Here is a 16,223-nt window from a genome sequence, read left to right on the forward strand (position 1 = left end):
GGCCGTTTAGATAAATAGTGACATTCTCGATGCCATGGAAGTCCGATTTAAGCCCTCATTGGCATCCGGGGAGTAATGTCGAAATCGGCCGATATTAATGTCGAATCATTAGTTTTCAGCGTCCATAAGTCCTGATGCCTTAAGTCCAACTTCAGCCCCCAGTGGGAGGCAAGAACCCCTGAACACTCCTACGGGAAAGAGGAAGGCGCAAATATTAAAATGATAAGACACGACCGACATTAGGGTCGAATCTATAGTATTCAGTACTGCTTAGGTAAAGAATGACGCTCCAGATGCCGTTTAAGTTCAGCCACCATTAGCACCTAAACGGGTGGGTGGGGGGTGAAGTTGTGACGTAACAATAATTGAAAATGACCTATATTAGTGTCAAATCCATAGTTTTCGGATACTTGAAATGCATAGTGACGCTTCCAATGTCCTTTAAGTCCAAGTTCTTCCTCATTTGCAGAGAGTTGGGTGCGAGTGGTGAGAAATAAAATATCAAAAGTGACTGAGATAAGTGTGAAATTCATAGCTTTCCGGTCGAGAAAAGGTCTGACCCATTTGAAATGACTTTTGGAAGATAGTTGGTACCCACTTCAAGATGTATATTTTTAAAATTCATATCAATTTGATTAAAGACGTATTTTGTGAGAGTAGGGTGGTTTTAATATTTATGCCGAAAGTAGAATATCTTCTATATTTTTATCTATACACTTTCATTGAAATAAATGTTCTAAGAAAAAAGGGGGTTCAAATATCTCCCATAAGTCTATTCTTCCCGTGTAAAGAACGAGCATTTCATTCTAGTATAATTATAAAATTGTACCCACACTGTCCGCGAAAGAAACCAAATCATGTGCCGTGCTTCCAAGTAGTAAGGAAAACAGTTGTCGCAATTCAAATATTGGATATTTATGTTAATATCAATATTTACTTGGTGCCTACTGAGTCTTCCTCATTTAATAGTACAGTACAATGAAACTTTTCTTATTGTTGCTTTAATCATGGAATTTGATTAAACAAAATTAAGCACACTATTAAACATAAAGACAATGTGTAGAGTTTTATATACGGTAAGAAGATTATTATTAACATTCCAGTGTTATTTTCTTATTGTCAGAATTTACTTCCTAAAATAGATTAACAGTTATTTTTAAGGCAGTGAAAAATATTAAAGGAGATTAATCCTAAATTTCTAAACTGAGTGGGTTGGGAAGAAGTGTCAAACCAAAACAGACATTGGTCTATTTTTTGAGACTGTGAGCATTCTTAATAACTGCACCAACCTTAGCATAAAGCTATAACATGGAATTATTTGATATTTTGGTAACTTCTGTGGTCTACCCATAATGAATACTTACCATTATCCTACAAAACCGCTGCTTACAAGCAAGAATAATTTTGTGAAATGGATGTTAAGTACTCGAATGATCTATGATGACTTATTGCATTCCACTTTACTTTTCACTTACTGTCTCTTGTTAATTAAGTTAGTCATTTTGCAAATAAAAGTCTGCTATCTGAAAGTTCTTTCTTTCCTTGTCTACAAGTAATATCTAATTCCCAGAACCCTCAAAATTTTCCTGGCTGGAATTCAAGGAATGGATGCCATATGCACGGAACTCCATTAGGTCTATATTTTATAATTGTTATTTAAAACTGTAAAATTTCATTGTCTGCAAGGAATTTCGCGCTCTTTGTTATTAAAAATATGGAAAAATTTTGATTTTTTTTAAATAAAAAATAAGACCACACAAGAAAGGAAAGACGTATTTTGATATGGAAATAAGCTAAATGTAGAGAATGTATATTCGTAAACATATAGATAACTTTTTTTTCTTCTTTTTTAAGGCAGGTATATAAACTCTGAGTTTCAAGCTTTCTGCTTTCTGAATCTTGCAGGCTTATTCCGCAGTTGGCTTCTATACAGTTGTCTGATTTCATACGACGCAGTTCAACACCTATGACTGAACATTTAAAAATAATACTCTTGTAACTTTAGACATTAGCATCTATTTATTCACGAAATGATCCATAAATGCACTATACTACCTTAGCTCCCTGTAGGTTATTTATATTCTATGCCTCAAAAGATATTACTAAAGGTAAAAAACAAGACAGGTATATAACCACAGATTTTCAAGCTTTCTGCTTTCTGAATCTTGGAGCCTTACTCTACAATTTCCTTCTATAAAATCTTTAGATTTCATACGACGCACTTGAACACCTCTGACTGGACACTTTAAAATAGTGTAAATTCTTAAGTAGAGTTTGAGAATGTTGATCAACGAAAAACTTCTTACAACATAAGTGTTGTTTGTTAAGTGTTGTTAAATGCTCTATACCAAAAATGATTTTTTATTTAACCTTAAATTATTTCACTCTCTAACCACGGCTTACGAGTATGTTTTAAAAACCTAACTTTTGCTATAACATCTTTATTGCTCATTGTACAATATTTTAAGCACTGTTATCCTCAAAGTAATCCCCTCTACTGGCAATTCACCTTTTCCAATGTTTCTGCTTTCTTTGGAAAGCCTTCTGGAACGCACTTTCTGGGATGGTCCGCAGGTCTCTTGTCGCATTGTTCTTAATCTTATCTATGGCTTGGAAAGGACATCCTTTTAAAGTGATGTTGAGTTTGGGAGACAGGAAAAAGTCTACTGGGGCTAGGTCTGGAATATAGGGTGAATGGGACACAATGGGAGTCTGACGTTTTGCCGGATAACTGCGGATGAGGAGGAAGTGTGAGTAGGTGCAGAGTGGCACGGTGCACCATCCGAGTCTAGAGTTTTCCCACAATTCAGACCTCTTTCTCCGCACAACATCCCTCAATCGGGCTACCATGTTCTGGCACAACTGCTTGTTTACCACCTGACTACGTGATACAAATTCATGATGGACAATTCTTTCCAATCAAAAAACACAACCAACATCACCTTGATCTGTGATCGACTCATGGGTACTTTTTCTGGACGAGGAGACCCTGAATGTATTGAAAAACAATTGAAATGTCTCTGTAAATGTTTTGCCAGATTTGTAACAAAATTTCACACACACATGTTCTTCAAGCTTTTTCATTGTCACTGTATCATTAATCGACGAACAGCTTGTGCACGTTCTCACTTACGCGGCTGTAGTTTGCCAACTAACGGTCACAGCGAAACGCGGCATAATGACAGTTTGTTGTCTAAACCTGTCGCTAGGTGCCCTCAGTAGCCGCACAGGGCTCCCTCTGCCCGTTGGGGCGCTATTTCAAAAGTTCGGTTTCCTTTTGAACATCTCGTAATTAAGATTTGTCTCTCTTTTGTGGTAGGCATAAATATGTTGTTTTCAATAAAGATTATTTGGTTATAAAAATTTCATACTGACACACAATCATAGTCAACGTCTTGCGAATAAAATCAGAAAAATAAACACACTGCTGAACAAGACTGCACTTATTTAATATAAAAACACATTTACACATGACGTTTCGATCTTCTAGCCAAGATCCTCATCAGACGTACACTGATGAGGATCTTGGCTAGAAGATCGAAACGTCACGTGTAAATGTGTTTTTATATTAAATAAGTGCAGTCTTGTTCAGCAGTGTGTTTATTTTTCCAAAAATTTCATATGTTGCAAAAAAAAAAAAAAAAAAAAAAAAAAAGATGTAAAGGGACTTTAAATTCAATTTATAATAAATTCGAATTCATTGTTTGGTTAAAGGAAAAATTCATATACTATTTTTCTTTGTTTACATATTCAATAATCTTGTAACTTGAAACATTAGCATTTATTTATTCACAAAATGATCCATAAATGCATTATATTACCTTAGCTTCCTCTATACTATTTATGCTTTAGGTCTCAAACGATATTACCAAAGGAATTACCACGGCAAATGTATCATTAATAGGTCAAGTTAGATCTTCAGCTCTCCCAACTTTTAGATTTTCTCCATTTGTTTTCGATCTATCAGAAACGCAAACAAATCGAAACATAAACATCTTTAAAATGAATGGAAATTTAATTTAACCTCTTTATCAAAATAAATAAATAAATAAAATTTATAAAATAAAAAAAATGCATAAATAATGGAAAAAGAACAAAGATATCATATGATTGATTACTTTTGTCATATTTAAGTCAGAGTAGTTCATGGAACCGAAAATAGAACTGGTAATGTTGACGAAAGTGTTTTGGGTTCCGTGTCCGGAACTTTAATAAACGCTTCAATACTTCGGGAAGAGAACCGAAATACATTTCAACATCTATCGGTTCTGTTCATCACGGAACCAAAACAATCAGTAATTCGAGGTAGTTTGGGAAGGGAATCGAAATACATTTCGAGTATCGCTTCTGTTGACGAGACCATAAACCATAATTCAGCTTTTTTGAGAGGAGAATCGAAGTACATTTTAACATCAACATTTGCAAACATCTTTAGCTGAAGATCGTAATATGCTGCAATCGGTGTTGAGAAACTGTAAAATGATGACTCGATTGAAACACCTACGGCAATTAAATTTCGGTTTTATTACAAAACTTATTATTTCTCTTTTCTCTGTATTTTTGCTTCCACTTCAATTTTTGTTTCGATTCCAGAACCAGAATCGATTTTTTCAACAAATTAATTTTTATTCTTTTCTCAGAACAGATTTTTAAATGAAAATCGGTTCCGCCACAGAGCCTGAAAGTTTCAATAAATTTTCACTTTCAGTTAGGCGCTTAAAATAGTTTGTTTATTCTTTCTTATTTCTTTTGGAAAAATCAGTTTCAATTCCAGTTCCGGAACCGAAACCCAATAGCACCCATTTACACCTGTTCCGATACCATTTACAACCTTGCTTGCAATGCAACTTCAAGTATTAGAAACAGAGTAAATATGGCACTGGCAGAAACAAAGACATTACACTGAAATTGCTCAAATTCATATTTTAACTATTTCACAAATACATTTTAGGACACACTTATCTATGTTGACAATACTGAATGAAACAAATTGGTTTAAGAAGTTATTTTTCTTTAATAAATAAAATACAAAACAAAATAAGTTACATCCTTGTGTTCCAATAGGTAACGAGTAATTTTACTTAGTAACTATTTTCATTCAGGACAATATTTTCAAATTTATGAACAAGAAAGTATTTTTGAGATAACATATGATGGTGTTTATTTCCTTCCTTAATAGTTACTTTACAATATGTTACAATAATAAAAGGAACTTAAAACAGAATTATTATTTAAGTGGATTACCAACTTGAATGTTTCTGGAGTTAGAAACTACGAATATAAGGATCTAATGACAAGTTATGTCGGGCAAAGTTTCACAAATTAGCAGCTTTTTATTAATAACTGTCGACTTAAAACACAGTGAGTTTTCTTGGGCATTTTGGGAATTAGAGAAAATATTTTTTTTTTCAGTTTTACGTTCTACGATTATGTCCTATGAGTTTTTAAGGAAACAATAGTATGACATTATAAGATGATACAAATGGATACTGAATTGAACACAAAGACGCACACATGATCTATGTGAGGTACAAATCCCGTGACTGGTCCATCATGTGCTCAACAGCTTAACTCAACCATGTTAGCCGGCTAAAATATGAAGATGAATTAAGATATTATACACACACGTCAGCTACTGAACATGTAGGGCACGAAGGTTTAAAATTATTAAACTGTTACACGTTTACGATTTCTCTTCAGCTGGAAGTGTGTCATTTATCAGGTTATATTGAATCTTTGGATATATGTTTTAATGTGTATACTTAATAATAGTAATGAAGTGTGAGATATGTTTTGCTTTCAAGTTACTAACTTAAATTTCACTCATAGCCTCTGCAGTATACTTAAAAGGAAGAGGTAATTTTCAAGGAAGGATAAACAAGCTGTAACTTGTCAAGTTACAGTAATAGTTGATTTATTTTGGTTCAATAACCTTAATATTTATACGCTGCATGAAAAATCCATATGGTAGCAACATGTCTTGCCCTTCTTTCCGGCGTTCGTCACACACTATCTATTCATTCTTCAAAATTAAATACATTTTTTATTAAATTGTGAATGTAAAGAGTTTATCGTAAAATATCAAACTCAACTTTCCTTTTGTTATATTATTACAACATAATTTTGTTTCCACTTTTTACGAATATTTACCCAGTCACATAATTGTTCATTTCCAATAAACAAATAATTCACTTCTAATACAGAAATCCTTTTCCTCTAAAGGAAATTTAACATTTTTATAAATTTTGATATAATTAAATTTCCAATGGACGGTATCCTGTTTCATTACTACATAGAAAGCTTCTATGATCTGTGTGCTCTTTATAATATACATTTTATAAACTATCATTCTCATATTGTTAAACCTTAAAAATTTTTTACAAAAATTAAGTGACTTTGTCAATCTATTGAATTTGAAATTCAATAAACAAGATTTTGGTGAATATATGTATATATACATCGTAAAGTAAAATAAAAACAGAAAACAAAATATTAATTAAAAACATTTTCACGAACAAAAAATAAAACAATTAAGGATAATGTTTACAAATTTGCACTCTCTATTAATTGGTTCTTGATACTGTACATGTAAAAGTATAGATATAATTATCAACTCTTCTATAATGTATGTGTATATGTATATATATATTTATACATGTATATAAAATTGTTTTCTCTACAACATATTATTTATATTAAGCACACTTGTTCTTCAGTTTTTCTTTTTAAATACATTTCATTCTTTTGTGGTTTAGAAATATCGGCAGAACTGCATTATACGTTACTTACTTTATTCAAGGCATGGAGATTTCGACTTAAAAAAAAAAAAAATGACTACAAGTTGGTGTTTGAAGGATTGCCAGCATTTCTCAGTCTGCTAATTGTTTCCGAAACATGTAGGATGACAAATTATAAAATTATGAGTCTACAACGTTGCTTAATATGATCTCAGGGGTGAAAAATAGTAAAAACAAAATTTGTAGAGCGTAACTTTTAAAGTAGCGCAACTGAAGTAAATATTTCAAAATTTACTTAAGTTTACACTATGAAACTGTAAAACTTTTTTATTTTTAAAATACCAGCAAGTACTTCCGTCCAAATTTAATTCACTTAATACAATTTTAAGAAGCCTACAATACACAGGAGTCGATATATAAATTACATATGTGTGTGTAGCATACAATTCACTACTCACAAATTTAAATATGTGAAAGCGCGTTTCATTTCTGATCATACAAGATACAATTCTTGTGCATTGTATACCTGCTACAATTAGAAGAGGATCTTCACAGGCTTTTAATTACAGTTATAAACTAATTGGTCATGACGTATTAATAATATACACTACCCTTTTTGCAACAAACACAATTTCCATTTCTAAGCACATTTAAAAAAGGTCGTCCAAGAGAAGGTCAATCACAATTTCAGACTTACAATTCATTCTCTCTTATTGGACCTTGAACAACCGAATGACAAACTGTCCATCATCACCTTTACTAATCACTTGATCGTTATTTGGACAAGTGGCCTTAACGCTAACGTCCTCATTATAGCCCTTTGATTAAAGTTTATCTGGGCATCATGATCTTTATTTCATTCTTCAATGACTACTTGAGCACGAGGATTTATGAAGACAGAGGCATCTTGTGGATGCATTGTACACAAGAAGAGTAGATTTACTGTGGTTAGTTTAGTAAACACAACGCTTTTATTGTCACTTTCGAACATGTGTATGTCAAAAAATGTAGAAAGGACTTCTTAGTCATTTCTGAACCAAACAGTTGAATTTTATAGACCGTGTGCATTGTTTTATGGATATTAGAAACTCTTCATTAGCTTGAGAAAGATTAAGAAATAAATAAACTAAACCAGTTAATTACAGAATATGCTATTTGATCGATTAATAACTGGATTCAATCGACCTTAATAAGTTTACTTAAGGAAGCAAGACAAAGCTATTACCATCTGAATGATACAATACAAAAGAATTCTCACATACAGACATAAAGACAAATAAATGTTATCTTTATGTCAATAATAATTTCTCACTCGTGTGATAAAAATGTATATAGATGACATATCGATAGCTATTCACAAAACAATTGAATTTTTAACTGAAAAATAAAACAAACTGGCGCATGAAGAATTGAATTATAAATTACCACAATATATTCTATTATTACTGTATTTTGACTCACATGGTATTCTCTATCTTTGTTACGGATATTGAATATATATAAAATGTATGTATATTATAAAATACTACTTAATTATAGAAAAATAGAAACAAGGCATTTACTTGAAGATACTATCGAGTTAAAGATTTCAAAATTACTTACCGGCATGTAAGATATGAATCTTATTAATCGTGCTTCCATGTAATTTTACAAAAATAAAAATATTAGTCGTAAAGGAAATGTGAGTTCAAGTCTCTCTTTGTGAACTCTTGAGCTTCAAAGATCTCGGAAATTAAGTATTTGTTGATAAATTGAATATTATATGTGACAAAAATGGTGTTCAAATACTAACAGGCCATTTGAAGTTTATCTCCCTTTCTCTTTTAGAAAATTCATGCGTTCAATATGATAGTAATAATATACGCGTATTAGCACCTAGGTTTATAAAGATTTACATATAACCCTACTGTATACCTTACCAAGACACAATACTACTAGTTTATAAAAATATTTCCGTTTTTATTAAGTGTTAAATGATTGCCTTGCTGAATTTACTGTTTAAAAAAACTGATATGATAAATGATATTCCTCTGTTACAATAACTTTGTTTTTGATATACGCGAAATGCTGGCCAAGTTACCTCAACATTTCGAGACAAAAGATCTACCACTGGTCTTTAGTAATGAAGTATGTTGTCGCAACATGGAGATTACGTTGCGGGAAGATATCCTAATGTTGATGTTTATTTGTATGAGTGACGAAACTTGACAATAGTATATTCTTAAAGAATAATGTTTGTTCAAAGCCCGTATTTTCAAACCAATAATAATTGAAAAGTTATGTTGTATGTAAGTATGTAGCGTTGTAATCACACTTTTTATGTGCATAGATGATAGGCTCTGACATATACAAATATATCTGTGGGTAAAACTGCAAATAATGAAGCGTATAATGCTTTTCATTTCATACGTTTTAGAAGGTGAGATATTCCACTTATGTCCAATCCTCCGAAGATTGCGAAAATCTCAACACATAAAAATGATTACAGCGGTTGAAGGGGACGCAGTGTAAGAATTAAATTAGAGAATTGTTAAATGTAGACAATAGACAGATCATTTGATATCGATGTTTTAGGGTGGGTGGGAGTGATCCACATAATCATGATATTGAGAAATGTGGTGAACTGAGGGCGAAGAGCTCAGCCGAGCCATTACAGAAAAAAAAGTTTAAAATTGTTTATTGTTCTACAGTTCCTTTGAAGAATGTGTAAAGTTTACTCATCCGCCTATGATGCCGAAGCTACGTAAGTTAAGTCTTGATACATCACCTTATGTTAACGTGTTTTATGCAGATATTTATATGAGAACAAAAGTATGACAATTTTATATTTATCGAAAATCTACGTTTCCTTAGCACGACTGGAGATAACTGGCAACCCTTTTCTCTTGTTCGCATGCTACAAATACATTTTTAAAAAAGAAATAAAAATACAAGTAAACTGAAAAAAATAATGATAGCATTAATAAATAGATTGTATAAATATAAATGTTTATATATATAGTTATAAGGAAGAAAAATGTATATAAATGGAGGGAAAATCCACGAATACGTAGTAGTTGTCGAAATCTCTTCTGTGATTGGACGGTTCTCTCTCGCTGTACGGTATTTTTTCAAAAATATAAACGCTGCTCATCTATTTCATCATACTGAACAGATTAGAAATGAGCAGCTGGGCGGGAATTAATCCCACAGCATTTTGCTTTCTTTCGTCTTAAAATAAAATATAATTACATTATCGGAAACTATATATCATCATCTGAACAACAACATAAAAAATGCATCCGTTCAGAACTCTACATCCCAACCGGATAGTTCATCAGGAGGTAAATCGTTGTCCTTTGGATAAGAGTCAAAGTTGCTTATGTCGGTGGGACCCCGAATCTGAAAAAGAAAGAAAAAATAAGAACACATTAAAATTATTAATGGAACGTAGTAACCTTAAAGTATTTCCGTAGTGATTATAATTCTTTAAACGACCCTTAATATTTCGAGCACATTTGTCGAGTACCTATCTTCAGGCTTATTTAACAAGCTTATATCATGTTATGTAGCGAGTTGATCACATGTTATGGTGCTATACTTTCATTTAATTAAAGTAATTGTAAAAATAATAGCATACCAGTACGTAAATAAAACAACGGAAAACCCCTTCTAGTGGGAGTCTCTAATTCACTTATTCCACACTACAATTATTCTATTTCCAATATTCCAATAATTGTTTTACTTAATTTTAACTGAAGTTTTGCATCACAGCATGCGATCAACTCCTTGTGTAACATGATAGAAGCTTGTTAAATAATCCTGAAGATGGGAACTCGATAAATGTGCTCGAAGTATTGAGGATCGTTAGAGGAATTATGTTTGCGACAGGAATACTTTAAGACTGATAATCCTGATATAAAATTAGAAATATATTAAAAGGTTACACATTTCATTAATCGATATTGTTTATTTTAGTAGTTCTCAGTGAATACTAGACATGTTACTCAAACATAAAACGAAGTCTTTATTTTCATTAAGTTTGTCTTAAGGGAAGGGATGATTGAGTGGATGCAGGAGGTCATCAAATTCTAGCGGTCTTGTATCAATACATGTAAGCTGTCAATAAATAAATAAATGATTGGAATAACCCAGAAGCATAAAATTATAATACTTTAGACATACCCTGTACATGATTTTTTGTTATCTAAGAGTCCAGATAAAACTAATTTTTAAAGTGCAATAATGCACAAGTTTTAAAAAAATAAAACTGAAGCCAAATATGTAAAATAACGCATAATTTTAAAAAATAAAGCATAATATGTATGTAGACTAAAGCATAATTCTTCGAAACTATTTAATTATTATTCTAGTTAATGTAACCAAGAATTAATTTTATTATTTTAAGTTTTATTTTCAACATCATTAAAGAGCTAGACACTTAAACAACGGATATTTTAAAGAGTAAACTCCAGTTTCCTTCACACCTATACAGAAGTTTTAAACTTAAAAATTTAAAACTGTAACTGGGACGACCCTTAAAATCACATTACAATATGTATAAGGTCACATTATAATATGGATTACAATATTGACAGTACCCAGTGTTCAATTCACAGCCACACAAAATGAATAGAAGTTCTGTGCAGTGTGCCCCAAGGTATGGATTCGAATATTTTGGTACATAGAATCCAAATTTCGAAACCCGAAGACGATAGACTGTGTCAATTTCTTTCAATGGGCGAAAACCTTCAGCGAATTTTGGTACGTAAGACAGCACATACGTTTTTCGCCCATAATACAAAATATACACAGTCAATCGTCCTGGAGTTTCAAAATTTGGATTCTGTGTAACAAAATACATCGAATCCATATTCTGGGATCCGGTGCACAGAACATTTATATATTCTTTTTGTATGTGTGGCTGTGTTATTAGTCTTATTATTGCAAACAATTTTTTTTTATTAATTTATTTCCAACAATAATGAAAAGCTAGGTATTTTAACAATTGATGTTGTTTTCTTAGATACTTATATTGCAGTTTCAAATTTAAGAAATTGAAAGTATATAACTGCAGTTCTGTGAGGAAATGGACAATAATTAAGATTGTATTACATCCAGTTTACATCGAAACAAGTTAATCAACTTTTCTAGTTCAATTGGATTTTGAATTGTAAAAGGTTGCTTCTGACAGGAAAATCTTCAGATTCATCTAAAACTTGCAATTGACCAATCTCTTCAGGATGATGTAGATGAAATGACTGAGTGTGTCATAGGTGACTAGATTTTCGTTCTTAAGCATTGCTTTGCGGTATGTATATTTAATTTGTAATAATGAGGAATTTTAAATTTATACAATAGTAACAAAGTCAAAGTTACATGAAGAAAATAATTCTTATAAATTACCTGCTGAACAATAGGCGGTGTTAGGGAACGTTGTCGAAGGCCGTCCCAGTCGAAACCCTGGAACCACCTGGAATGAAACAATATTACATTAGTAAAAAGAACATTTCATTTACTAGGCAAATTACATATTATTCTTTAAGTCTCAAATTTGAACAACAGCCTATTGATGTACAGCACCCAATTCTTCATATAATGTTAGCTTAACTTTTTTCATATTAACAAAATGCTACAGTATAAAATAGTCAGTGTTTTCAAGAGATTGCTTCTTTGTTAACGTAAGTTGTAGTGTCAATAATGACACTAAATAACGAACAACTTCTTAGAAAGAGCCATTTGAAAGCACTAAAATGTTATATTGTAAAAAGAAAATGGAAATACAAATACAAATAGGATAGCTTACACTCACAAATACCAGGGAAGCAAGAAAGTTCGTGCGCTTTTGAACCACTCCCGCTTCCATTTGGCTGCTGCGGCGACATCTGTCCCCGTAGCATGAAAGTTTTGACTGTTTGGGAAAGCTTATTCATTGACGCATCAGCCACGGTGAATATAACAACGCATTTGTCAGTGTAGTGTGTAAAAATCGCTCGTGATCATGTCAGTGTCAAATGAAGTTATTAGAGCTTGTTTGCTTTACGAGTTTAAATTGGGGACAAATGGTGCAGAAGCAGCTAGAAAAATACGTGTTGCGCTCGGAGAGGGTGTAATAAGTAAATGTACAGCACAAAAATGGTTCCAGACCTTTCCAACTGGTGACGAGACCTTTCAAGATAAGCCTCGCTCTGGGAGGCCTAAATCAGTGGATATGGACCACCTGAAGGCCTCTATTGAAGATTATTCCAGTCAAACATGCGAGGAAATTGCTCACCGATTCGAGGTAAGCAGGAAAATTATTCAGGTAAGTCTGCATCAGTTGGGGAAGACCTGAAAACTAGGTCAGTGGGTCTCTCACGAGCTGACCGCTATGAGCCAAGTTCTAAGACTGAATATCTGTTCATTTTTGTTGACGAGACACAAAATCTGTCCAATTTTGGACCGTATAATAACTTGTGACGAGAAGTGGGTCATGTATGACAATAAAAAACGGTCATACCATTGGCTATCACCGAATGACCCGAAGCCTTTGACTGCAGAACCGAACATCCATCAACACAAGGTTTTGCTCTGTGTTTGGTGGACTACAAACGGTATCGTGCACTACGAATTCTTGGAACGTGGTAAGACAATTACCAAAGATGTGTACTCATCACAACTGAGAACGGTAGCCACCAAACTGACCCAGAAACAGCCAGCACTAGTAAACAAAAGAGGTGTGCTCTATAACCAGGACAACGCGCGCCCTCACACCGCAAAACAGGCGCTGGAAGTAATCTCAGAACTTGGTTGGGAGCTTGTATCTCATCCTCCCTAGTCCCCAGATGTCGCCCCTTCGGATTGCCATTTATTCTTGGCCATAGACAACTTTATGCGTGGCAGGCAGTTCAAGACTGAACAAGACGTCAAAAATGCAGTTGCTGAGTTTTCCGAGTCTCGGGAACAAATATTCTACAAAACTGGCATTTACAAGCTTGTTGAGCGCTGGGAGAAGGTTGTAGAAGCAAATGGAGGCTATTTTGCCGAATAAACAAACCGTTAAAACCCTGTAATTGACAGTTTTCTTCCATGGTATAAAAGCGCACGAACTTTCTTGCTTCCCTGGTATAACAAAAACACCATTAACGTGACAATTACAAACCAAACGAGACACTATTACTAGATAAGCGAACACAATCACTAGCAAGAGGAATATAATTAACACCTTACGTTAATTATATTCATAATGTAATGTCGAAGACTGTCATTCATAAGAAAATACAAAAAATTTACAAGTTTTCTTTCAATATAGAATGGGAACGAATGAACAATATGCATAGGTTACTTAAGAAAAAATGTGCAATATTCAGACTATAATGGTGCCGTGTTTCTATATCCTCACTATAGTCTCAATATTATATTGCCACTTTTCTGTTTGGCACCCTCTGACCCTGGCGCTTCTCTTTCCCCTCATACGGCGAGTCTGTCCGTTTATACCTTGCCACTCCTTTTGGTCATACTTATTTAAAGATAAATATGTACTGTTTCTCCTTACCTATTTGAATCCTCTTTTATGGTCAAATGGCTACGTGCACCCGTTACATAAACATAGTTTTGACTTCGATTCCTGTGGAAATACCTGCCTGATGCACCTCATGTACTAAACTTCAATGAACCAACATCAGAAAATAATAATTGTCTTATTTTCTTGCACAAGTAACAAAATTGTGTTGCTTGTGTATTATGCTGTATCACAAATTTGCAATGGAAACCCTGGATGTGCGGTAGGAACCATAAAAAAAATCACAGTCCTTGGATAGAGCTTGACCACCTGAGCCGAAATTCGAGACTTGAAAAAAAGATTAATAATTTTAAGTCTAGTAAATGTTTCTATTGACAGAAATATAGACTGATAATTAAAATTTACCACTAATTAAGATTGACAACTTAAAAACAGAGATAAAACACAACTCTCTATTACAATTCAAGTGCTCTCTTGTAGCTAAATAAGTAGCTTTAATTGGTGCGCAAGCGCGAGGCCGGGGTTTGGATATACATAATATGGATTTCACATTAACTGTAGCTTGAAGTCTCAACTTCGGTGCTAGGGGCCGCAGTGGTTTAGTGATAGTGTTCACTCTTGGTACCCGAGAAGATCCCTAATTCAATTCCAGTTCGCGCCAAGTTGCCTTTGTGGTGGATACATCGTGTGCGTGGATTTTTTCAAAATTCTCCCGCTTTCTTCCACTTTCTCCACTCCACCATTTCATTATTTACCATCATCAACGTCTCCTTTTAGTGCATGATCGTGAAGTGTTAAATTTAAAAAAAAAAAAAAAATCCACTTCGGTGCTAAAAATGCACGTTTAACTCATACCAACCGAACTTTTACAACTCAGAAACAAGTACAGTTACTGGAAAATAAGCCAAAAATTTGTTTTCTATGTAAATAAAATAAAATAAAATAAAATAAAATAAAGTTGATACTTTGTTTGTAATGGAATACGCTGTAAACAAAAGTACATTTTTAAAATGTAATTAGTGTTTTAAAAATTCCAGTCATCTTCCTCATTAAAAAGCCCCGTACGTACATTTATTTATCAATGTAAATTAAATTCTCCTCAAGGCTAATCTTTCTTATGCTTTTGAGACTTGATTGGGATATTCCACGGTTGTGAATGGTAGGTCACTGACCTTAAATTAGAAGCAAGTGATTAGGTTTTTTGAACATAATTGTACCAGACGTTTTAAGTTACTTGTTTTCAAAATACCGATTTCATGTTGCTTTACTCTCCAACCTGTTGAATATTGACACGAGAAAATACTGTTTGTTTCTAATGTCAAATGTTGTACAGAAGCATTTAAAATACTGAGAAATTTTAAATACTGATTATTACATTCACAGCTACGAAAGAAGCCTATCCATTTGAGTCACTTGCTTATAAACTGTATTTTATAAACGAAATTATGTAATATGTACGAAACTATGTATTGTAATTTAATTTCAAGCATACACTTATTTGTCTTACAAAATGAAAACTTAGTTCCCAATATTTAAGGACAAATCAACGTCCATGTAATTAATTCTTAAATCAATTTCCAGGCTTTGGATGGCTCTTGGGATGGAGACAAAAATAATAAAATAGGGCCAAGCCTCGGAGTCACTGTATAGGAGTGATTTAGAAATTTGTGCCCTACTAGTAAGCACTCGCCCAAAATGCCATCGTAGTTTCAGGTTGTTACACTTAGCTTTTAATAGTTTGTAATGACGCTTGTGTTGCAGAGTAAGTTTAGGACAACTCTAAAAATATTTTAACGTTAAACGTACGTATATTATATTATATTAGTTTAAAAGTATAAAGGGTGTGTCTAGATAAATAGTGATTTAGACGTACAGTCCAATGTTGTGCATATGAATAATTTACAACAAAATTTTAATGTATGTTGTAGGTGTGGAAGTGCAGTATGTCTGACAACCACCAGATTGCAACATGTTGTTACTTCTGCTGAATAAGCCAATCCAAACAT

General features: G+C 33.1%; 1 protein-coding gene across 2 annotated transcripts in view; it reads right to left on the minus strand.

The window, feature by feature from the left end:
- Window positions 1–4,150: 4,150 nt before the first annotated feature.
- The window catches only part of LOC145693919 (cGMP-dependent protein kinase, isozyme 1-like), a 912,022-nt gene continuing 899,949 nt past the window's right edge, over window positions 4,151–16,223 (minus strand). Inside the window, exons 15-16 of one of the 2 annotated variants that reach the window (XM_081770087.1) lie at window positions 12,123–12,189; window positions 4,151–10,118 (exon numbers count right to left, since the gene is read on the minus strand). In XM_081770087.1, coding sequence (XP_081626213.1) covers window positions 10,023–10,118; window positions 12,123–12,189 — 163 coding nt within the window. In that variant the 3' untranslated portion in view covers window positions 4,151–10,022. The remainder of the gene's footprint in view (window positions 10,119–12,122; window positions 12,190–16,223) is intronic. The other variant, XM_081770079.1, reaches the window with a different exon arrangement.

The sequence above is a fragment of the Thermobia domestica genome, chromosome 1 (genome assembly GCF_964235325.1).
Source record: "Thermobia domestica chromosome 1, izTheDome1.hap1.1, whole genome shotgun sequence".
In the NCBI taxonomy this organism is placed as follows: domain Eukaryota; kingdom Metazoa; phylum Arthropoda; class Insecta; order Zygentoma; family Lepismatidae; genus Thermobia; species Thermobia domestica.